General features: G+C 41.0%; 1 protein-coding gene across 2 annotated transcripts in view; it reads left to right on the top strand.

Moving 5' to 3' along the window:
* luc7l3 (LUC7-like 3 pre-mRNA splicing factor) overlaps positions 1-25,007 on the top strand; it is a 32,418-nt gene extending 7,411 nt beyond the window's left edge. Inside the window, exons 8-11 of one of the 2 annotated variants that reach the window (XM_062452643.1) lie at positions 9,141-9,481; positions 13,798-14,000; positions 22,328-22,525; positions 24,306-25,007. In XM_062452643.1, the coding sequence (XP_062308627.1) occupies positions 9,141-9,481; positions 13,798-14,000; positions 22,328-22,525; positions 24,306-24,379 (816 nt within the window). In that variant the 3' untranslated portion in view covers positions 24,380-25,007. Of the gene's footprint in view, positions 1-9,140; positions 9,482-13,797; positions 14,001-22,327; positions 22,579-24,305 lie in introns of both variants that reach the window. The other variant, XM_062452651.1, reaches the window with a different exon arrangement.
* Positions 25,008-26,272: the final 1,265 nt, after the last annotated feature.

Genomic DNA, 26,272 nt, shown 5'->3' with positions numbered 1-26,272 from the left:
CTTCCAAGAGAGAGCTTTACAAAAGAGCATAGGTCACTGATCATAACAACGAGATAGCCCCAAACATTGCGAGCAGCCAAAAACATGAAGCATACATGGTGGAAAACCAAATAAGTGCCAAAGGGAAGAACCATAAGAGCATGCAGTTAAACAAGTTACAATTGAACAACATGAAACTCCCCACAAGAGTGCAAGTGTACCTGTAGAAAAAACAATCAACAGTAAAATATTTCACAGCGAGTACAATAATTTGAAACCGTTACAACTAACCAACAAGAGCAACAAGTCTCTCAATACGAGTCATTGTGATCCTGGAGGAAACTAACATCAGGTCCAGTTGTACTCCGTTGTACTCCCGGAACAAGTGCGTCTTGAGCCTTTTCTTGAAGGTGGGGAGACAGTCAGTGTCCCTGATGGAGGTGGGGAGTTGATTCCACCATTGGGGGGCCAGTTTGTGAAAGACCCAGAGAAACACAAATATCCGACGAGGCAAAATCCCAGACAATTTTGGAATCCCTGCCGGATGCATTTTTTAGGTCTCGAAAAGAGGACGTCTGGTCACCCAAATTTTAGCCTATATAGCCAGCTTTACTTAAAGTTTATTGTAAGATATAGCTTGTTAGATTCTAAATGCACATCTGATTAGAGCTAGCAATAATGAATTGCAGATTGAAGGGTCCCCAATCGTCCAGCTAGCTGTCGACGCTCGGCAGGAATTTCAGGTCCACTCACTAAAAACAAACTTGACCCTCTCACTGGACATATTGCATAATAAAATGTTTTATTGAATGCAATTGGTTGCCTTGTATATTCTGTTCTATTTACCAAACTCCTTGTCTTAAATTGAGCTGGTGTGAGCTGGTGGTAGCTAGCATAGCTATTTCTAGCTCTGCTTCACAATTGCTGCCTAGTGTTATAAGTTAATGTAATACATAAATGTTAATAAAGTATCAGACATATACATATTACAACACACCAGTAACCAATTGATATTATGTGGTAATATACTGAAAATGTCAGTAAATCGAGATGCTGCTACTGTCTGTCCCGTTGAAAACCATTAAAACAGGTTGCCAGCAGTGTTTTTTTTGCAAGCTACTTGAACCAAGTGATCATTTGTCGGTGAGATCAAAGAGTGTTTTTTTAATGTTTTTTATGTTTTCTCTCTTTTTATATGGCTCTGGCCCATTGGTTGCGAGTCGTCGCTCGCGCGTCATTATGCTATGTTCACATCGTGCAGTCGCGACTCGCGAGTTGCTTTCCATGTGAAATCAATGGTATGCTTCACTTCATCGCGCTGTTGTTCCGTGTATTGACAAAAGCCCGTCACTCGCGCACTGTGCTTGTAACTTATTTTTCAAGTTCGCACATACTTATTTCTAGGCGCAAATGCGAGTGAAATACTCGCACTGTAGAGCCCTGAAAAGGCGGGCTGCATCGTAAACATTGTTACATCGTAGTTACAACCGCTACTAACTTTTTCAGTTACTGGCGCAAAACATGATTTGGTCGCACAAATTATTCATAGTAAGCCGCTCTGGATAATAATGAACAATAATGAACCTGTATTGCATACAGATGTGCACTTTAAGGGTCCCATGGCATGAAAATGTCACTTTATGAGGTTATTTAACATTAATGAGTTCCCCTAGCCTGCCTTTGGTCCCCCAGTGGCTAGAAATTTCGATAGGTGTAAACCAAGCCCTGGGTATTTTTTCTGTGCCTTTTGAGAAAATAAGCTCAAATGCTTCGATCTGAAAATCTTCCCCTTATGTCGTCATAAGGGGAAAGGTTACCTCCCCTTTCTCTGCTTTGCCCGCACAGAGAATTTGGCCCCCCAATGAGAAGATGAGCTACGACCGTGCGAGCGCAATATAGTTTTTTCCTTGATAGACATCTTGCTGGCTTGCAATGGCAGTTAACCCTGTCTCTCTCCTCCTCATAGCATTTAAAGCTATAGACACAGAAATGGCACGTCCTAAGGAAAGCTCATTGTGGGACTGCTCGTAGTGGCTTTAATTCTGCACCCAGGCTGAATTTCGGGAATGAGACTTCAGATACAGTATTAGGGGACCACTAAGGCCTATATAAAAGCATCCAAAAACAGCATGCCATGGGACCTTTAATTACTTTCCATCTTTTAAACCACATGCCTTGTTTTCTTTAACATTAATTTGGATAGATTTACTGCAATAGAAAATACAGTAGGCCTACATTATGAAGTGCAAAATGAATTTATTTTAAATTTCAACATGTTATGGTTGGGGCACAGATGGGCAGACCCCTAAAAAATATCGCCAAAATGCAGTCGGGGGTGCTGCTGCATCACGGGAAATGTAGGCCCAACCTGTCTCTACACATCGCGTGCTTCATACCGTCATTGTGAAGCTTCAATGTTTCGTGTTTGATTTGTTTTGACGCGGTTACAAATTTGGACAGTCTTGCAATTGAAGGCCCACATAATTTACAGAACACGTGCATTGCTCCGTCTTGGTACCTTAGCTCTAACCATTGCCGCCGCCGTCAGTATTGCCAGTATTGCCATGGCAATACTACTTTTGAAACAAGTATTGCCTCATTTGCCTGGCAATACTACTTTTTCGCAGACCTTATGAGATTTATTGGTGGCCAAGCCGCGAAGCGGCGAAGCCACTTAACCCTTTGACACGTAAGTTCTAAATTTCTTGACTGCCCCCACAGCGTGAGTTCTTTTGGCGCGTGAGTTTGTTATTAATTTCAACGTTCCAGAGGTTGATTATGACGCATTAAAACGAATTTCCAGGCAATTTCAGCGCTTCACGGTTCGCATTTGAAATTGACCTAGTTTGCACCCCGTATTAGTGACGACTACTCAATTCATTGGTTATTTTGTTTATCCTACCTTCTCATGACGTATTTCTCTTTCAGTTTTTGCCAAACTACCTAGCTCGTAGTGTAGTAAAGTGTCAATCAACAAGTTAGCTGTTCCTAATTATCTAGGCTATGTTACGTTGTTTGTGTGGTCGGACTATAACGAATACACAATAATTCAGATACATCCAGTCAGTCTAACTTGATTGCTATGCATCGTTTTGTTTTCTCTAGCTGGCTTCCATTTTGTAACTTACTGAGTTGGCAACACAGCCCGTGTTCACAAAATAAGTAAGGAAAATAAAACGATGTATCCTAGCAAGTTAGTCTGACTGGATGCACCTGCATTATTTTGTACTCGTTTTAATCTGACCACACAAACAACGTAACATAGCCTAGTAAATTATCAACCAAGTTGAGCCACAGGCTCTGGAAAATAACTCCCAGACCCCTCGACCAAAAACGATCAAGCAAGCTCATGCTGCTTGGATACCTCAATCCTTTTTGGTTGGCTTCTACTTTTCTGGGAAAACCTTTCTGGTAAGTAGATTATTTATACTCACAAGTTATACACATACCTGTGGCATGATATTGAGATGAAAGCATGACCTGTTGTTGATTTCCACGATCTGATGTCTTTGCTAGCTAGCTCGTAGTAACTTTCTATGTTTAGTCTAATTAGAGCAAATACAATAATGCAGACATCCATTCTAAATTGATGGCTGTTTTCTGATCTCTTGCTACCATCTACTGCCATTCATTTCCGTGTTGATGGAACATTTATTATTCCTCATTTATTGTCAGGCCACAGTTCAAGTATTGCAAAAATGAGGCAAGTGTAATTCGTTTGGAAAATCTAGGCTAGGGCTACTTGATGGATGACATGTAGAATAAACCAGACGTTATACTTATTCAATATAACAACCTATTGAGATGACAAGACAGTAATATATGACTGTAACGTTTCATAGGGTATTAAACACACCTCTTGTCATACCACTTGACTGCCTGCTGTTGACCGTTTTCTATATATTGAACATTTCCCTTTCTAATTTTACAGGTGAATGTTGGCCCGCACAGGCCCCGTTCCAAAAGACAGAAAATGTTGAAAGAGGGTTTTACTGCTGTACAAATTGTACATGTATAGTACTACATGGCCTTCTCTCAGGTGTGCAGAGCAAGTAAGGTCAGCACAAAGCAACCCATCCCTGCTGAACATAAATTAAACCGTTGAGCACCTAATTCCTTGGTGTACCAGCAGTGGCTAAAAGCCCATCCCACATCTTCACCACATTGCATAGAGGGACTATAGAGAGCATCCCGAGGAGCTGCATCACGGCCTGGTTTGGGAACTGCACCGCATCGACCTGCAACTCTGCAGAGGATAGTGAGAACAGCCTAGAAGATCGTCGGGGTCTCTCTTCCCTCCCTCACAAACATTTATACCTAACGCTGCATCCGCAAAGCCACACGCATTGTGGACAAACCCATGCACCCCACACGCACCTGTACATCATCAGACTCCACTCAATATTTTTGCATATGGATGCTACCTCAATAACTGATGTTCACATATGGTATTAGTATGTTATGTTTACATTCACATTGTATATTATCTGTATATTTAGGATGTTCCCTATATTTTAGCTTATCATAGATGTAATCTATGTTCTGTGTACTTATATGTTATGTTATGCCAGGTTGCCTTGCGTTGTCTTGTCCTAAGAATTTCAGTGCCCAGTCTGACCTTGTGGTGTTCTGTGCATCTGACAATAAAAGACTTGAACTTGAAGTATCCCCACCTCTTTGTGTCTTGGGGAATTTGTCACAAATTTCATCTTGTCTTGTTGGACCAATTTTATTTACCTAATTCTACTTAGTTGTTGTAGTTGTCTGGGTTATGTCTAGGTCCTGGAAGAATGTTGTTTCGTTTCATTGTGTAATGTAAGTGTATGATGACAATAAATGCCAGTTGACTTGTCAAGACAACAGACCCAGATACCCCAAGCCCATCATGATCCTGGATGTCCATAGTGGATCCCGTGTAAAGGTCCTAAATATAGCCAGTACATCACACAACTCAAACATGCTGTACATGTTTGAGTTGTGATATGTTTTATGGCTCAATGTTTGAGCTAATGATATTCCTTGATATGTAACGTGAGAGTGACGTGATTGTACCCTTTCCTGGACATGTACCTCAAAACAGAGCCATAGAAAAATACTTTTTCTATGCCTGAAACAAATTCAAGGTAATACTGTGGTAAAAATTAAGAAACGTGTTTGTGTGGGTTTTTTATAGGTTGTTGCGAATTAGGGTTATAAGTTATTACTGTCATTACTGTTCCGAATTTGAAATATTCATATAAGTGAATCCACAGTGATCGGATATGGTATAGGATCGTATGTAGCTGTTGACAAGCTAACTTGGCTAATACCGATAATGTAGGCTGCCATGTTTTTTGTTTTGATCAGTACTCAATGCATTGTGGGTGTCAAAGGGTCAATGAGATAACCTACTCTTCTCACGAGAAAATACTGAGGTGTACGGGGTCAAGTGGTACATCATCAAAGTTCATCTTTGTTGCCGGAACACAAAATAATCAAAGATGGCCGCAAGTAAATACGAGACGAAAGACAGACGAATATCGGATGTTTTAGATGCATATTTGTGAATGTATATTATTTTCGATCTATGTTTGGTTGTACAATAGTAAAATATGTTGAACGTGATAGCCAAGTCAAGGAATACGGATAATAATATGGTTTACTAGGTGGCGTGAGTAAAAGCGTGAGTTATTTTTGGTTAGCTGTTAGCTAACATTAGCTAAAACTACATTGTCTGAACGTTTTCAAATAGATAATAAAGGTAAACTTTCTCAAAATACACAGTAAATTGAGTCTTATGTTTATAATATACACGTAGGCTTGTTTGACTGTATTGTGACGTTTATAAACAAAACTGGACGTTCTAATGACGCGTTCTAATCACACCTGTGTGATCGTACGCTCCTGGGCCCAGCCAGAACTGATCACACAGGTGTGATCGTACGCGTCAAAGGGTTGTGTTTCTACCTTTTCTTCTTATTATTGGCCGCGTTAACCCAGATTTGTTAAGAGCTAAGAAGTTCTTAATGAATCTGGTAAACGCGGCCATTATTGGTGGCCAAGCCGCGAAACCACTTGTGTTTCTACCTTTTCTTATTATTACACACCTTCTCCCATTGGAGTCTATGGCAGCCCTTAGAACCGTATGGTAAAAAGTTGTGAAATTTGGCACACTCATTAAATACAGTCCCCTCTTCTTCTCCCATTGGAGCACTCTAGTGCCACCAACTGCTCAAAGTTGGACATGTGTTTACACACGTAACTTTTGAACCGTATGACAGATTTTCAAAAATGAGGTACCGTTGGATTCCCTGAATAGAGACAAGTTCAACACGCCATATGACGTCAGTTTTTTTCGTTTTTTCAATTTTTGTCAAATCTTCCCCAGAATTGGCACACATCATCGTCAGAGCAACCCTCACTAAAAAATTCGAAAGGATTTTAGATTTTCAAAACCGTTTGTCCGGTACAGCCAATCAAAATCGGCAGCAAAGATACCAAACAGGAAGTTGGGTCATATCTCAGCCAATCCTTGAGGAATCAGTACCAAACTTGGTATGATGACTCGCAACCCTCATCTGAGGATGTCCAAACAATTTGGTATGATGTGATCACTGGGCGTGGCCGCAGGATGCAAAAATGTGTTTTGGCCAATAACTGTTGATTCGTTTGCCTTTATTAAGTGATTCCTTTGTCTCATGATATCTTGGGACATCCTGTGTGTGACACATGATAATTTGTGATAACAGCCGAATTGATGCGGCCGCCATTTTGAATTACTGAAAAAAACGTTTTTTCTTTACTCCTCCTACAAATGTTTTCCAATCTTCACCAAATTTGGAAGAGATCATCTTCAGACCAAGCCTCACGAAAGCCATCATATGTTTTTTGGATTTTCAAAACCGTTTTCCCAGTACGGCCAATCAAAATGTGCCGTTAAGCCAGCAAACAGGAAGTTGGGTCGTATCTCAGCAAATCTTTGATGGATTCACACCAAACTTGTTGCGTGTACTCGTAACCCTCTTCTGAGGATGTCTAACATGTTTTATGGGTCATTTGACTGCTTGGCCACCTCATTGCTGCTTGCAGCTATATTTGGTGGCCAAGCGGCAAAGCCACTTAAGTGTTTCTACCTTTTCTTATTATTAGGATTCCTCCGTAAGGAGGAAACCTATTGTTATTGTTAGTTTTATTATTATTATTTTTAGGATTCCTCCGTAAGGAGGAAACCTATTGTTATTGTTAGTTGTATTATTATTATTATTATTCTAGTTCCATGGGAGTCAATGGCAGCCCCTAGAACCCTTCGATAACGTTTTGTGAAATTTGGCACACTCATTAAGGACAGTTCCTTCTATACCTACACCAAGTTTCATGTATCCCATTAGACCACTCTAGCGCCACCAATGGGTCAAAGTTGGTCTTGTGTTTACACACGCAACTTTTGAACCGTATGACTGACTTTCAAAAATGAGGTACCATTGGATTCCCTGGATCAAGATGACGTCAATTTCCGGTTATATAGATTTTTCGCCATTTCCGGTTTTATAAAAAACCTTTGAAAGCCTACTCCTACAATTTTTTTCCAATCTTCCCCAGAATTGGCAACCATTATCGTCAGAGCAACCCTCACTCAAAAATTATTAAATATTTGATTTTCAAAACCGTTTGTCCGGTACAGCCAATCAAAATTGGCAACAAAGCAACCAAACAGGAATTTGGAGCAAATCTCGGCAAATCTTTGAGATATCAACACTAAAATTGGTACATCGGTGGAAAACACTACAACATGTTACCATGTGCAAAGGAAACTTCATATCTCCAAAAATGATTGATATAAAGCAAATCGAATTTATCGCTAACGCTAAAATAATGCTTTACACATCCGCCAGTCAAAAACTGATGCTCTGATTCAATCACAAGTTCATATGAAGACTCTTGAGAATGTTTAGTACACAAATCTGAGAAAAAGTTGACTGTGAGATGAAAAGTAGATTTTTTTGTGAATATTTGAAACATGCATGCTTGGCTAATTGCTAATGAAATTTCCAATGTAATGTCTCCCTCTGCTCCTCAGCGCGCGCACGCTCCACATTCTCACACACTCAGCCTTTCCCTTGACACACGCGCAAGCTTGGCGAGACGCATACACAACATTTCAGGCAATTGTGGGCTGACCAAGTCCCCACTCATTCCTTGGCTTGAAGTGAAGGCCCTTGTGGATCTTGATGGTATTGCATTTCCGATTTTGGATTTAATGGTAAAAAGTTATCAAAATCCTGAAACATTGATAGTATAGGTTAAGAGTAACTACCACACCACAAATGGCCCAACATCACCCATAGGTGACGCTACTGGCCACGCCCTGATGCACACAGATACAAGGCTTTCTGTAATGGGTAGGCTCACTAAGCACCCTCCCTTCACTCCTTGGCTTGAAATAAAGGCCCTTGTGGATCTTGATGGTATTGCATTTCAGATTTGGTATCACATTGGTATGTCTGCAGCATGGATTTTTATATACAGTCACAATTTGTAAAGAATAAACATTTTTCAATGGTTCGCAATGTTTGGAGGAATCCGCCATTGCTGCTTGCAGCTATATTTGTGAGCATATAAGCCACTTAAGTGTTTCTACCTTTTCTTATTATTATTATTACACTTCTTCTCGCTTTTGAGTCTATGGCAGCCCCTAGAACCGTATGGTAAAAAGTTGTGAAATTTGACACGCTCTTTAAAGACAGTCCCCTCTTTATTTTCACCAAGTTTCATGTCTCCCATTCGAGCACTCTAGCGCCACCAACGGGTCAAAGTTGGACTTGTGTTTACACACGTAACTTATGAACCGTATGACCGATTTTCAAAAATGAGGTACCGTTGGTTTCCCTGGATCGAGACGAGTTCAACTCACCCTATGACGTCAATTTCCGGTTATATAGATTTTCCGCCATTTGAATTTGAAGGAAAAACGTTTTTTTGCTTCTCCTTCAATTTTTGGCAAATCTTGCCCAGAAATGGCACACATCATCGTCACAGCAACCATCACTAAAAATTTCGAAAGGATTTCGAGAGAGGTGATGAGATGATTTTCTCAGACTTGACATGTAGCGTATCAGTAGTCATGAATGCACAAAGAGCTGGTGTTGACGGGGTGTCATGGGGGCCATTTTGTGCTTATCCAGGAGAAACTTCGCCGCCGCTCAGAGGACCCGGTGGGAGAGGACAAGGGCAAGAAGGAGAAGGAGGACAGGGAGCGAGAGAGAGAGGAAAGGGAGAAGGTCCGCAAAGAGGAGGAGGAGAAGGAGCGGGAGAAGGAGCGGGAGAAGGAGCGGGAGAAGGAACGGGAGAAGGAACGGGAGAGAGAGCGGGAGCGTGAGAGGGACCGTGACAGGGAGAGGGAGAGGCGAGGGAGACGGAGCCACTCCAACAGCCGCCACTCCAGCCGGACGTCTGACAGGAAGAGAAGTCGCTCCAGGGAGCGCCGGCGGTCCAGGAGCAAGGAGAGGGAGCGCAAATGCACAAGGTACTCTTGCACTAACTACTACCAACCCCATGTCTACACACTAGCACTAACTAGTACCGACCCCATGTCTACACACTAGCACTAACTAGTAACTCGTTACCAATACCAGTGAAATGTCACGGTACTCTATACTATTTTCGACAGAGACACTTGTTTGTCGCCGGCTGTGAATCAATTCGATTAGATAGCAGGGAGATTGACTCGTTAATATCTGACTCCAATTTAGAAACGTGCAAGTACGTTACTTGTAACCTCGAGCGCTAAACAGTCAATGACATGAAACTCGGACGTAGGTAAAAATCGTATGCTTATTCAGGGCACCGACCTTAAAGTATGCATTCTCACTAATCAGCGGTTTATTTGTACTATGGATATGGACTTAACGACCATCACAGTATGCAAACTGAACCCCAGAGGCTACGGTATTACTTCAGAGCATGGAAAGGCCTGGGGGGACTTTTATTTTATGCGTTCTGCAGAGAAGGGAGACTGGCGTTGATCACGGTTTGGAATGAAAGGGAGAAAACAGGACCGAGTAACACGGCAGATATCTGTCTTTTTTTTTTTCCAACGTAGTTAAGGCGGCAGGCGTGTGTTGCTTAGGCAGCCGCCTTAGTGCTGCTGGAAACCCTGCCTACTATAAGTGACTCAGAGGCCTTAAGTTAAAACCTACTTCGAAAGTGTATGTCTATCAGTATTAGCTGTATCAACCCAACTAGCTCAAGGGTTTCACCACATTAGCGTTAGATACGTACAAGGAATCAGTAACTTTAAATGCACAATGAATAGTTTATTATCTAAATGGTAAGATAATCAGTACAATAACAATGAAACATAATCAAACACGTAAAATCATTAACGAAGGTAATCACAATAAAACTAGGCACCCAACGCACCGGAGCTCGTATAGTAAACACAACTCAGTTATTGGTAAATCTTCTACACCCAAACCTGCATACAAAAATAGGGACACCGGCCATATGCAAGAAAGGTTGTCTAACGCATACAAATTCAAATTGGACCATCACTGGTTTACTCAAGGCTGTAGTAGACCAAATGTGATGCCTTTGCAAGACAAGGGAATATGTAAACACATTTTGGACTACTGCATGCACAAACTCTATAACCCTGTAAATATACATGTTACAACATTAAAAGTATTACTAGAATGTAGTACATAAAATAAGAAACAAAATCATATCAAACATGACATTCAAAGCTGTTTAGAACTATATTTACATGAACACAATTTTTTATTATAATTTCAGTCTTCCTCGGTTCACCTTCCTTTTCAACTGTTGAGACCACTTCTCCAGAGGTGTGTGCTAAAAAGTGTGATTGTCATTTAACATTAGTCCCTTTTGTGCAAATCAACGACTGTACCAGACGAGTGACCAGTGACAAAGGGATCATTCAGGTCTGGCAATACAGCCCTACAATACCAAAGCAAAAAACTAAAATAGGTTACTGGTTAGGGCTGAACGATTTTGGAAAATAACATAATCGCAATTAATTTGCAATTGCGATTTAATATGCGATTATTATATGATGTAGGCCTGTTATTAATATAGATATATTAGCCTACTGATCTCCAGTCAGCAACATAAAACACAAAGTTCAGAAAAACTAAGAAGAACATACCGCCTGTAGCCTACCTCATAGAAAATATTTTGGTAAATCAAAGCTAAACTAGAAACGTATACGCTTTAGTTGCAGTTTCTTAACTAAAGCTAGCTAGCTAGCTACCGTTTCGGAAAAATAACTTGCGCTGTGCTGTGGAGACAGTCGGAAATATGTAGAACTCACGCATCTAAAGGTTAAATCTTAGAAGAAAAAGAAACACTGTCTGAACATTTCTGATCCAGTCAGTAGCCTAACAGAAACAGTATGGCACGGTCAGCCATAATGATCCTACTGTATGTGTATCACCGAGGGGCATCATATCTTTTGTGATGAACACTGTTACTGCTTGAGTAATTTAGTAGTACATTAATATGGAGTTAAGCTTTGAAACATTTCGATCAGTGATCTGTCGGGTGTTATTTGGCTTATTTGACACACTGGTGTTCAGCATTTTAGCTATGCATCGTACATGGCTTTGTGGTGTGTTTTTTTTAGGGCCGAATTAGGTTGGTAGTGTTGCCCCGTGAGGTAGCAACGTTAGCCAGGCAGGTTTTGCACAATACTTGACACTGCGCAGCATCTTTTTTAAAGGCAAAATTGGCAAAGTGTCTGTAGTGTCAGGTTCTGTCGAGCCTGAGGCCATCGTACAGGTCATGGTAAAGTGTAACATGCAAAGTTGATCCTTCGTCTGCAAACTGCGTTACTCTCGCATGTCACGTAACCAAAGTAAAATCGCAGCCTTTGCGATTACAAAATCTTGTTTTGTCACATCGCGATATTATCACAAATGCAATTAAACGTTCAGCCCTATTACTGGTTAACTCTCTTTGTTTGACAGTAAGCTACAATATCTAAGGCTGTAGCCTACTTATGACAACAGAACATTGAAGTGGTCATTGATTGTGGGTAAAATGGACATACAGTGAACCTCAAAGTCCATTGACACCTCTTTCCTGTCTAAATCTCACAACTTGAAACTGCAGCTGTAAAACGATTGGTTTTGAAAAAGCTGAATTTGTGACATCACAAATATAGCATCACATTTGTCACGCCCCAACATTTACATAGAGACCAGCCCTCTGGTGTTCTGGCCCAGGATCTCAGACACTAGTTTAATTGCGTGCTGCTCTGTGTACTTCCACGGGAATTACAAAGGACAAAGTTTGGAAGTTTTTAAAGGGTATTGAAAATGGACCGTCGTAAATGCAGTGTTCCAGGCTGTACAGGGAATGCTGACACTTTTCAGAGTCTTCCTAAGGAACCAAACACTCGACGGGCTGTGATGTTTGTCTATGAGAAGATCCCTGTACAGTTTGACCCTCAATTACACATTTGCTCGAACCATTTCACAGAGGACAGTTTTGAAAACCTGGGACAATGTAAAGCAGGATTTGCTATGAAGCTGTTGCTGAAAAGAGGTGCTGTTCCGACTTTATGTTCATCACAACCGCAAGCTGTAGTATGATGTTGTCGCTAACAGTTATTAGCAATGCTAACATATTCTGCCTGTATCTAGCATCGGTAGAATTGATGACTTAGTTTATTGGCAATGGGGCTAACGTTATTTCATGTCCCTGACTTCCCTGACCCTGTGTTTCATTCAAATAAATAACCTGTGTTGTCATGTAAATCTACAATCAAGATGCATGTTTGTCCAGATCTATTTTTCATCAAGATAGCTAGAGCTAACTGAAGCTGAGTTGAATCACGATTTGGTTTGTTTGCTAAGCTGTAGTGCTAACGTTACCCACCTAAGTCGATCCCGTTTGCTTTGATAACAGAAATGGAAACAAATAACATCATCCATCTCAAATGATATCTAGTCAATCTGTTGAAAACAGTGTTGTGTAGACACAATACATTTATTTGTACGTTTTTATTTCAAGTCTCCACACCTTCGATGTTTCAGTGAGTGTTGGCCGTGTTGCGACTTTACTCCGCAGCTTCACTCGTTGTAAACCAACCAATCAGCGCGGAGCTCATCTATATATTCATGAGCATACCATAAAAGGAGCAAACCTCTTGTTTTTTCACAGGGCTATTTCACAGGATGCATCAGGCTCATAGAACAGCACCCGGGCCATTTTCAGCCCAACCAATGTTACGTACCCTATTCGGAGACCTTAAGGAACAGTGTGAAATACCCCAAAAACCCAGTCAATGACTCCTTTAATACAATAACAATGCATGCAGGCCTAAAGGCAAAGAATTAGTGTCGACTGAGTGTAGACATTAAGCAAACTCTGCAGATGACTTGGAGATCATTTGTAGAGCTCAAAAATATAAATCTTGACTTGAACATAATTTATAAGAAGTAGAAAGAGTGGATTTAACACGCTTCATTGGGCTCCTTAAATTTTGGTGTGCTTGTCAGCGTCCGACTTAGTACTACCATAACTTCAGAAATTCTGGTATCCTACCATTTCTTTTGTTTGAGTACCGACTTGGTACCGGAGTATCGGTTTAACACTATTACCAACCCCATGTCTACACACTAGCACTTACTAGTACCAACCCAATGTCTACACACTAGCACTAACTAGTACCAACCCCATGTATATACACTAGCACCAACCTCATGTGTCTCACCAGCTTCAATCAAGTATATAAACAGTGGTCATATCGTGAACTCCCCTTGTGTTGCTTATTCATCATATTCATCAAGTTTTAATCCTCTGTCTGCTGTTTCCCAGGAGCCGAGACGGGGAAAGGGACCGAGACAGGGACCGGGACAGGAGTCGGCGTGGCGGCAGCCGCGAACGCTTTGACAGGAAGCGGCGCTCTCGCAGCCGCGAGAGGAAGAGGTCCCGCAGCTTGGAGCGCAAGACTCACCAGCGCAGCGGTCAGCGCAGCCGCAGCAGGGACAGAGACAAGGAGAGGTCGTCCAGGGACAAAGGTCAGGACTGTTGCCCCCCAACTGGTTTCATAACACAGCATGTGTCCTTTAAGTCAAATTACTCTAAAACCCACATACATTCTTTCACGTGACGATTCGCTATATCCGTCGACGAAAACGTGCCCCCCCCCCCCCCCCATATTTTTGCAATAAGTTGCACGCCAAATAGTTTTTTGAGCTTTATGTAATCTAAACATTACGTTGGACTCGTATTGTTATATTTGCCGAATGTATTTAACTATGAATATTATTGTATTTAACTTCACAATTTGGACAAATTCGAGCAGAGAATTATGACACTAAGGCCCAATCCCAATATCCCCCCTAAGGCCTGAACCCTCACAGACTTACTTGACGTCACCTAGTAATTGATTGTGTGCAAGAGGCTACAAGGGCTCAACATGCTATAAATTTGAATGGGAGGTTTGATAATCGACTAATCTAACGATTATTAGAACGATTTATTGACTAATCGTCAAGACAGTGTCATTCACTATTTACTTAACTGTATTAACAAGTAACTTATTAACTGATGCAGCATTCTGCCTAACATATCCTTTTGTCACATGAATATGGAATAAAGGTGAGTTTTGTTTTATTTTGAGATAAACTATACCTTTCGTGAGTCACAACATTTCCTCTCTCATCCCTTCTAATGTTACGAAAATCAAAACTGTCCCGACTCTTTATGCTAGATCGCTTTCATTTATGCAAACCAAACTATCACTTAACTGCAATAATGTTTTTTAGTTTAGTTTTTCTCTTAATTCCATTCACTATTAAGGGATAATGTATAGAACGCCGGTCATTATCGGGAAAATAAGCCCCAACAGGGCGAACAGCACCCCGACGCAAAGCGGATGTTAGACCGGCGTTCTATACATTATCCCGCTTATTACACAGCCACTTGCCAAAACAAAAAAATAACTTAAGAGAGTGTGTCTTTTTACAATTTAATTGTTACCATTCGTAGTGTTGATCAGCAGAGAAATAGTTCGCCAAAGACGTTGGCTTCAGATCAGCTGACGTCGCTAAGCAACTCTGCTGTCCTCTCTTTGTCTTTTCTTCACTGGCGATGGCAAAAACTCGGCCTTTAACCAAATATCGGTTATTGCCGTATTTCCCCAAAATATTAAAGTTAATCGGAAATTCATCCATCGTTGCCTGGTATGTAGGCTTTTTTTCCGGTAGGCTTCAGATCAGCTGACGTCGCTAAGCAACGGAATACGCTGGCGTTGATAAGTTACCGGACTACTTGTGGAGTGCTACGAAAGACATGGATCCGAGGAAAAAACACCACTTCCCTTGACAGCGGTCAATTATGCATAGCAACGGTCAAATATGAAAAAATAGTTGACCTCAGAACAATGGGAATCCCCATTCAAGTGAATGGAGCATTCTACAGCATTAAGAACAGCCGTATAATAAAAAGATTTAACACTAAGTGCGTTCCAGTTGTAGCTACTCGAAAGTCTGTTATAAAAATGGTTGCGCACACACAGTACTGTCTCCCGCTGTCAGAGGACATTGCTACATTGGACGTTGCTACGGTGTTAGTAGGCCTATGAGTGAAATAGGAGAGTACACAGCTAGCCCATTTTATAGAGGTTTTTCAACTGGTGTCGCTAACAAAAGCTATCCCAGCTTCAGTATTTTCCAGGCTATAAGTCACACTTTTGTTCATAGTTTGGCTGGTCCTGCGACTTATAGTCAGGTGCGACTTATATATCAAAATATATAGAATTTAACATGTTTTTAACCTGTTTACGCTCCTGTTTCGCCCGCGTGACAAAAATGCCTCCCCCTCCCTCAGTTACGACGCACTAAATTCTAACAAATATATTTTTTAGACGCTACACATGTTATACATCATTGGAAAGCTACGATTCTTGTGCTTCCATTGAAATAAACCAATTCAAGATCAAGTCGCAATAGCAAGCAAAGTCAACGTCTTTTTCCGGTGAACATTCCTTCAACAATGCCAAAGAAAAAAGTTGTACTCACCCTAAGTGGTTCAAATAGGTCCAGGTGTGCAAATAATGCCATCAAAACTTGATCTGCGTAAGTCCCAAGGGTTCAAAGTATCTAACCATGTAAAGTAATTTGTCCAAATACAATGTTTTACGTTCATGAATAGCCATTATCCTTTGTTTCATTATGCAAGTTAGCCGACGGAAGAAACAACTTGTTCACATAAAAGTGTTCTTTTCTCCGGTTAGCAACGGAGTATTTACAATATGAAGGCATCAAAATGTCCGTTGAACCCTCCCCTTTTGATTGACACCTTGTTTGACCCAATAGGAGCTTCCATGCCCCGTTGACAGCCCTCTAAAGCCAACTAGGTCTGTGCGTCCTGCGCCCCCCCCGCCCCCCCCCCCCCACACTCGTTCTAAACAAATTTCTCGAACTGGCTTCGACTGGCTCTGAAATTAGCTCGTTAGCCTTGTAGCTGACAGCTAGCTGAAAATGCCAATACCTCATTTGTATGCGTCTGTGGAGCCTTCAAAATAAGTCGCTTGCGCAATATGGTTGACAGAATCAGTGTTCTTTGTGCGCCAATCCTTGGAATCAGATAAAGCACTCCAATGTGTTCATGCTTCAGTTTTTGTGTTTCAGTAATACTAATTAGGGATTTAGCTATTATATATGATAGTTCTAAGTACCACCTTTCATTAGAGATAACAATTATGAAAAATAATACCTTTTTATTTGACCTTGACCTTGGTTACAAAGGGTCATTTTGGAGTCTCCAAAAGACCCTTTTAGAAAATGCCTGGATGTACTCTTACAAAAACATGTGTCAAATATGAATATATTGTGGTATTATGTTTGACTTTTGATTTGAATTGGGTAAGGCTTCAACCTGTGGTCCAATTTAGTCTTCCAGCTAATACCTACCACCTCTAGGCCTCTTCAGGCCTCTGTTTTCAAAACAAAATCTAGGCGGAAATAGAAAATGTTCACTTTCCTTGTGTTCAAGCTTCTATTACTCAACACCAGTAGGACTGACAGGGGTCCTGACAACAGGGGAAACAGGGGAGTGTCAGCTTTCAAAAGAGATCATTTACATGCATGTACTCCAAATGGTTCAAGAACAGCTTTCAATTTACTTTGGGTATGCTGTTTAGGCGTTTTCAGGCAAATTTAACAGGAATATGAAAAGGTTAAATGTTAATTAATACTGACTAACATGAACAAACGAGTTCAACGTATTCAGTGATATGGACTGAGATCGGGAGCTTGGTGAACTAGCTTACCGTTAACTTGCTTCTTGGACTCGCTTGCTTGTTATGTTAATTTAGCCTATTCAGCCTCCCAGGTACGCATTGACCGTGAGACATGCATTTCAGGAGTGAAGGTTCTCGGTGACCGTACATTCGTAACTAGGTAAGCAACAATAGACGCGAACACACGTGAAAGCTCGACTCGGGAGGGGGGGGGGAATCTCACTCCAAGCTTTTGATAACTTGTCTTTATGCTATTGTGTAGCTGAATAACTGTTGAATAACTTGCCTTTCCAGATTAAATGGCTGTTCTTGGTCTTGGATTTTGTGAATTAAATTTAAATAAATGTGACTTATACTCCGGAGCTACTTGTAGTCCGAAAAATACAGTAGTTGTATCCTCTTGTGCCGAGATGTTTTCACTTGCACGTTGTGCTCCCACAAAAAGCAAGTTCCACCCTGCATGTATTACACACAACAGCATTTATTGTTGGACATTTTGTAAAACTTTCCCACACTGCTAGTTCGGCTTCGTTTGCACTCCGACATTCCCATAAGCACTGTGTCGTCTTGTCTTCCATTGGATTGCATATTGGAGCATTACAGTCAAGCGCTACAGCGCTGCATTGATCAAATCGCAATATTGCTGGCTCTTAAAATGGGTCAAATTAAATCAAACGACTTGTCGACAACAGAAATATTTGTCGATAATGTCGACTAATCGTTTCAGCCCTAGACAGCACTTTGCTGCATTATCGGCAAAATAGTAATGTTATTGGCTCAAATCTGATGAAAGCATATTTGGAACGTATCATCAAAGGACAAACTACACACAGTTCTGGCTATATTTACCATCAGTGAGCTTTGTGTTTAAACTTACATGTTAACTTTTATTTCTAACTGTTTACGTCTGGGTTGGTTGCTCCTTCCATGCATGCTTGTTTGTTTACCGTTCTTCTTTCTTGTCTTTTGAGGCGGGTTTGCCGGGATTGTTTTCTGTTTCTGTTTTCTGCAACATAGACTTATATTAAGTAGACCAAGTGAACCGTCTCCTTAAAAATCCTGTCCAAAAAAATCATAATAAACGCCTATAAAGGGCATACCAAAAGTAAATTGAAAGCTGTTCTTGAACCATTTGGAGACATGCATGATTGTGGTCTCTTTTGAAAGGTGACACTCTGAAGTTCTATCCCCCGTTGTCAGGACCCCTGTAAATCCAACTGGTTTTGAGTAATAGAAGCTTGAACCCAAGGAACGTTTTTATTTCCGCCTGGATTTTGTTTTGAAAACGCATGCCTGAAGAGGCCTAGAGGTGGTAGGAATTAGCTGAAGACAAAATTGGAACACAGCATGGATCCTTACCTAATTCAAGTCAAAAGTCAAATATAATACCACAATATATTCATATTTGACACAAGTTTTTCCAAGAGTACATCCAGGCGTTTTCTTTTCGAGACTCCAAAAGGACCCTTGGTAACCAAGATCAAATACTTAGGATAAAAATGTATTACTTTTCATAATTGTTGTCTCCAATGAAAGGTGGTACTTGGAACTATCGTATATTTATAGCTAAATCCCCCAGTGTTTCCTCTATGTTGATTTTGGCATGGCGGCCCGCCATGGCACAATTTATGCCGCCACGGTATCAGAAATAGGGCTGTACAAAAGGCCGTCTATCAGCAGTGATTGTTAGAGTGCATGTCGGAGAATAGCACAGACACTAGCTTCACACTGCGAGCGGGCACGCGCGCCACTGTGTGTCTTTGAGAACTGTAAGGCGTATAACTTACGCCTTCATTTAAGCCTGTTATTGTATTAGTCTATAGTTCTTGCAAATTTTAATTAAGTTAACTGGTGATTTTCGTTGTTTGTATTCTTCACCTGCTAGCTAAATTGCACGTGGCTGTTGATTCGATAGCGATTGCTGAACGCCCTTGCTCATGTTTGTATTTTAGGTGCATTATTATGCTGAAGTAGTTACACTGAATTAAGATAATGTAATTAATAGTGGGTTTATTATTATTTTCTACACAATGCTTAGCCTGTATATCAAGATCAAATTAAGAAGACAGTGTACACGTGCTTTAGAGTGGCCTACCTTAATCGATAGGCTATGCTACTGACCATTTACAATAAGTTGTTACATCAATTATCAATTGGAAGCATTTATGCCATTTAGAACATACTTTGAGTGGAAGGGGTGTCTTTAACCCTTGTGCTGCCTTTGGGTCACATGACCCAAAGGTTCATAACGAACCATCGTTGTGTTTACCCAATTTTACCCAATATAAAAAAAATGTTTTAACCTTCACAGTGTGGGGAGTCTGAGACAGCCCAACGGTTAAAAGAAAATGCTTCACTTTGTTTTTGTATGCGGTGAAGTTGTCGCAATACGACGGTGGGTCAGAATGACCCGAAGATAACACAAGGGTTAAGTAGCCTAACCTTATTGCTTTAGGGGAAATAGGACGAAAATATGTGCAATATTACATTAGCTATTAGACAGACTATTGCATTAACCTGCTCCGAAATATAGTGAAGAGGGGCGGGGGGTTGGTTGTTCGGACAGACCTGCCCCCACTGCTAAAAAAAAAAAACCTAAAGGAAACAATGTCCCCCATTAGTATTGCTGAAACACAAAAACTGAAGCATGAACACATTGGTGTGCTTTATCTGATTCACCAGGATTGACGCAGAAAAAAATTGTTCTGTCAGCCATTTTGCAGGACGCACAGATTTTGGGAGCCACCTGGTTGGCTTTAGAAGGCTATAGACAGGGCATGGAAGCTCCTATTGGGTCAAATGAGGTGTCAATCGAAAGGTCAGCATGAAGCCGGGACTCTACGCTAACTTTTTTTTGCTGGAGCACATGTGCCCCCAAGTGAAAAACTTTAGGGACGCACACACACACTTAGGGGCACAGTCAGTTTCTGTTTCTGTATTCATTGTAACATTGTTTCAAACTTACTGGCTTGGCCAAGCTTTGAAGCATGGGCGTCTTGATCTTTTTCCAGCTGACACAGTTTTCAGCACATTGAGGCATCAAACATTTCCAGGGAGGGCGCCTCTGTACTGATCCGAATGAGGTCCTCTGTGGTGGATGGGTTCAAACTACTCATTAATAGGTAATTTAGTTACATTGTATTCGCACCGGTGTTCATGTAGGATCGCAACTGCGCTCTTGGTATTCAACATGGCTTGCGGTAGGACAGAAGGGGACTCAGTTGGGGGGTTCATTTTGTTGACGGAAGCATTGTTTAAGTTTCTATTGTTGAACTCTTGTTATTTTGGTATGTGTAGTGTTGGACGTTATACGCTGCGTGTTTTAGCCTAAATAGTGTTTAAAAAAAAGAATTTGTCTGTGTGGGAACGGATAGTATTCCGTTCACTTGGTTTTTAGAAATATAAGCCTATTCTAGATGGAACAGACGTTCCACTTACAACTCAGTCACCACACATCCATTGTTCTTTTTGCTTGTGTTTTTAGAATGACTGTTTAATAGGGCTGTCCCCGAAGATTTTCTTTTGTCGACCAAGACTCGACTAAACACTTCTGAAATTCGACTATTCAAAATTTGAAACGTTTTTTTTTCTTCTATAAATGTCACAATGTTTTTCATCAAACCCTTTTGTGTGATGTTTTACCTCACTGTTTTAAGAGATAATATGAAATAAATACAAACGTAAGAAGGAAGATTGACAACTAGACAAACATAAATGTACAAGATTTTCCCGATCTGACTCAATGTAGCTGCTGGACATTCCAGATTCAGCCGCTATAAAATAAGCTAATTACTAATAATAGGTCTCATGTCACCATTCCTGTTGTTACTGAATGCTGATATAATACAAAATGCCTGATTGGTTATTATGTATTATCTCTTACAATGTACTACACATTAAAAATATTGTTTGTTTAACATGCAAATAATCAGAGCGCGCTGATCACTGCCTGAAAACGTGCAGCATGCGAACTTGCGTAGAAGCCGATTGGGGAACGGTGCAACAGAGAAAGATTTTGTTGTCTTGGCCGGAGAAGATAATGTCATTCGATTTGGATGTGATTCTTATAATAGGCATATTAATTTTTCAACCCAGTGCGTTAGCATGAGCGAAGTAGGCCTAGGCCAACTTACGTTTTTCAGGTGGTAGGCTACATCATATTCGACGTAGAACTATGAAAAATAAACCGTTGTTGGCAGAGTTTGCATTCAACGTTTTTCCAGTCACCCGGTACTTTGTAAATGTACTTTAATGAAATGCTGCCATACCACAGATTTCTTTGCCATTTTGACTAATAACACCGACAAAGTAGGCTATGGCAGAGTTTGTAGTTCGGCAGCCAATTGTGCTTGTGCCGTGTGCAAAAACACAAACCAAAACAAAGCGCAGATTAACGAAAGGGAAAACAGTAACAGCTTTTCTTTTAAATTATATATTTTTAGAGTTGCTTTATTTGTCTTAAATAATATAATCTACAATTTATGTAGAACATTTCTTTAGTTCAGCAATGGTGACACAAGCGGGAATCAGATCTCACACTGCCATACGGCAGCTCGACTAAAAGAATCTTAGTCGACCAAGAGCATATCGACCAGAAAATCGACTAGTCGACTGAGTGGGGACAGCCCTACTGTTTAAGCATTGTGTCGGATTAAAGAAACTGTAAACTTGAATATCTGGCTCTGTCGTTGTTCTAGCTCGGCAAACCAAGCTAAATTAATCCATCAATCAAGGCAATCTAAAATCTGCATTAAAGTTAAGAACGTAAAGATGAAGTTTAACTGGTTTTGTAACGTAGGATAGAAGGTAGACTGGTCACTGTATCAGCTCACAGCAGGCCCATACTGTGCAGTAGGCTAAGTAACGAGCGTTTTGTAAAGAAATTAAAACAGGTCGCACCATAATGATTATTTGCACTCACAAATGCTCGCAAATATATTTTGAGGGAGCATAGGCGGACAAAATGGTTGCCATTTCTTGCCCTGCAAAAGGTGCTTCTCAATAACATTACCTATCCTAACTTTAACATGCACACTGAGAAGGTTTTCTAAAGATGGATCTTTATGTAAATATGTTTTGGATACGTTGTCACCTTCTCAGACCGCAAGGACACAGAGGAGAAGCGGAGTGGCGGTTCCAAGAAGGACAAGCCCTCCGACAGCCGCAGCAACAACGTCACTAAGGCCCCCTTGTCTGAGGCGGAGCCAGAGGCCGTAGCCATGGAGATGGAGGCTTCCTCCCCCCCGGCCCCCCAGCTGAACGGGCTGGCGGTGGCCCGCGAAGACCTCCATTCTGAAGGTGACACTCAGTCCAATTAAAACTGATCTGATAGGACCTCAGATCAGGCTCAGGTAAGTGGCGCCCACCTCCTCTACCATCCTGGCTCTCAATCCCCCCCTCCCCACCTTCCTCCCTCCTTCATCCTCCTCCCCTCACCCCCCAACCCTGTTAACTCATGGTTCTATGCTTCTTTGTTTTTGATGTGTGTATATGTATCTTGCTCCTGTTCTGGGCTGTAGTGCATCATAAGTGACGCACTGAAGATGGAACTAGGCCTGACAATCAGTGAGAAGAAACTAGAGAGTCTCACAAACCCAGAGGGACAGGCCAGTGTAGACCCCCCTCTTGTTTCTCCCCCCCTGGGAGAAACGGGCCCGGAGATACCCCTTGTTTCAAATAAGGGTTCTTGTCAACTCCTATTTTTCTCATAACTAGATCAGACTTTTTTCCCCCTCCCAGATTTAGGTCCATTCCTTCATGTTGGTGCCTCTACCTGTTTAATATACCTTTTTAAATCTATTTTTAACCACCTTCTTAAATTGTGGCATGTTTTGTAGTGCCTAACTTTCTGCTGTTTTCTATAGCTTAGGACTGTGTGTCTGTATACGGGCCGTACTGTATACCAACACAGAGCAGTTTAGACTTTAAGAAAATGTCTGAGGTAAATGTCCCAGTTTAAACACTCTTCTCTCCTACCGTGCTATGGCTGTGTCCCTGCTCACTCTGACGTTTGATTGCCTTGACTTTATGCAGTGTTTTAGAGCATGAGGGGGGGGGGGGGGGGGGCGGGGGTGGCTTGGAGGCCTAGGGTATTTTATTTCTTACAATGAATGAATTGCAGCTGACCTCCATACCTCACACAGCGTTGGTGGTTGTGAGTGAGTGAGCGACCACAGTGAAAAAGCCAAATTAAAAATCTCAAGGGATACTGTCTCAAACTGTACAGGTACTCAAGCCAGGTACTCCTTTCTATACCCACATCCATTTTTCTGAATGATGTTGCCTGTGAAAAAGTGCTCTTAGTAAAAAATAAAAATAAAAAAATAAAAAAAAGAAAGAAAGAAAGGAAAATAATTGATGTTTAGAATTTTGTCTATTTGCTTTTCTTTGAATTTGTTATATATATTCTTGCTGAAGATTGACATTGTCGTTTTGTACAGTATATACATGAGCTGCTGTCCAAGACACTGATGAGAATGATGTCATTCTGGAGGCTGTAGGGTTAACCCGATTGTTATCCCATAGTATTCAGACTTAGAAATGTAATGTACATAGCTAGCTGGACATCACTTATAGTAAAGAACACAATATTCTTTAGAAATCCTTTGACCATAACTACCATACTAGTGTGTGTGTGTGAGTCATCTAAATATACATGGGATATCCAGCGGGTTACCAGTAGCCATTCAGGGATCTCTTCAGGTCAGTGATTTTAAACAGGCCTATGACTGAGCCTTTAGATAGAGCAGGTTCTTTAATATCGTCCATAAATTGTAGGATGCTCTGGATGCCCCCCACACAATCTATAGGTTAGAATAGCTTATTAATTAATCAGACAACTAGTCAAGAGGTTAAAATGTTTTTTATTTTTGTTTGTAATAATAATAAAAAAAGTTTTTTTAGGCAAAGCATCCTGTTTAGTCAGCCTTGAGTCCAGTTGTGAGGGGTAGGGTGTGTGTGTGTGTGTGTGAGTGTATGAATATGGTGCTGTAGTGAAGGCAGCATATCTGCTGCCACACACGGTCCTACCACGGTCTTGGCTAATGTGTCGCCTTCTGTGAACGTTTCTGATCCTCAGGGGAAGCTGGGACATCTGGAGTAGGAGTAAGAAGCCCTGAAGAAGACCCCTGTGCCCCCCTCCCCTCCCCCTGAAGCTTCCACGCCGCTGCTTAAAAAACAAGGTGAACCACACAGGCGTAGTGGCTAATTAAAAAACAAAAGCAAAACTATGAAAAACTGCAACTTGTTTAAAATACAATAGTTTCCGTTGTCTGTTTGGTCCTTTTTTGGAAGATGACTTTATAGGATCCAGACCGGTTTGTTCAACTATGTATGTATTACCTTCAATGATTTCTGCTATGAACATAGCTCTACCAAACGTGGGAATACATGACTTTTTTTGTTGTTGTTGTTGTTGTTGCAATTCACATTATTCTTGTTTTCTCAGCATTTTTGTCAAATTAATAAAAACAATACTTGCTTGACTTGTTTGGTTTGCAAATGTCAGGTCCCAGCTCACTTGTTGACATATTCTGTTTTTTTCCTGCTCTGGAAAATCAGTTTGAAAATTGCGTGTAAAATGTTAGTCAGGGAATTTTTTCCTCTCCACCCAGTCAGAGCTTTCGTTGACCTCTCTTCTTTTACTGAAAATTATACTGAAAACATTTTGATGAACATTCACATTCTGAGAAATTAATTGAGCTTTATTTGTATTTCCTTTTCTGGGGGTAGAATTTTAAAATCCCATGTTTGTCTTGATGAATAAAAAGTTCAAACTTAATTATTTTGTTTGCATTTTGATATGTGTGCATTATTTATTGTTGGTCTGTAGTTTATGTATTTCTTAACCTAACCTACATGTGAAACTTGGCTTAAAACTATCATACTTCAACTATGTTGAATCAAGGTTCTAGTACTTAGTCACACTTTTTTGTGAGCTAGACGGAGTGAAACACTCAATCTTCCCACTAAAATTATGAGACCCCCCCACCTCCCTCAGTTCCTCAACAGTTGCGCTGACAAGTGTCCCTGCCTCATCTCCTACTGTTTAATCATTTTCCATCTAACAGGAGACCCACAGTTTTCCATTTTAAAAGTGTATGGACATTGGCAGGACCTTCCATTCAGACAGCCTCCATCCAGACAGGCTCTGCTATGAATTGGTCTACTTGTAATTGTGTGAGAATGTCGACCCAGGCCTTGTAGCTCTGTGAGCTGGCTTCTGTCTGCTGTTCTTTCGCAGTAGCAGACACAGATGTAGATTGTGATTGCCAGCTTGGTCAGCAGCCAACTGGCATCAAACAGAACCAGGAGAATTAAATTTATTAGTGATGGCAAGACCTTACACTCACACAGACACTCCTTTGCAGTGTATTTCTCCTTCACACATATTACAATCTCACTGCGGTGTCTTGGGCTCTAACCTTTTCAACCCACACACACACACAAGAATGTGTCGCTGATTTTAGACCTCATCACCAGAGAGTAATTCATAATCCGGGTGACACGGACAGGAGGAGGGAGGTGTACAGGCCAAGTTTACCACGGCTTTCCCTGGGCTGCGCTGTAGGCTGGCAGTGGGACGCCAGCCAACTCACTTTGTCATGGCAGGGAAACACTACAGCCCCTTTAAAGATGCAGCCTTCATGGATTGGTATTTTTCTTGTGATTATTTTAGTCTCACTGTTTAATAAAAACATGCCAAGATGCAAGCAGATGTAGCTCCAGAAGTATTTTAAATGGATAAAGCATTATGTTAAATTGTTACACAAGGCACAATTAGGATATTTCTCTCTAACTCTTACAGTTGTCAGTAGGTAACATACTGTATATTTACTACAATTCCCAAAATACCACGCTTGGAGGAACTCACACATGGGCAATCAAACTACTCATCAGTCAAGCATTATTACAATCCATCAAGGATTAGGAGAAACATACTTAGTCTGACTAGTCTGGCATCCATGAAGACCCAGTTCTCTCCCTGGGCCCTAGTCTGGCTCCACTTGTCTAAGTCCTGTGGTTAGGGGCCTAGGGTCTAAGGCT

This window comes from Osmerus eperlanus, chromosome 2 (assembly GCF_963692335.1).
Source record: "Osmerus eperlanus chromosome 2, fOsmEpe2.1, whole genome shotgun sequence".
Classification (NCBI taxonomy): domain Eukaryota; kingdom Metazoa; phylum Chordata; class Actinopteri; order Osmeriformes; family Osmeridae; genus Osmerus; species Osmerus eperlanus.
Note: the sequence above shows the minus strand (reverse complement) of the source record. Positions and strands in the feature narration are given on the sequence as shown.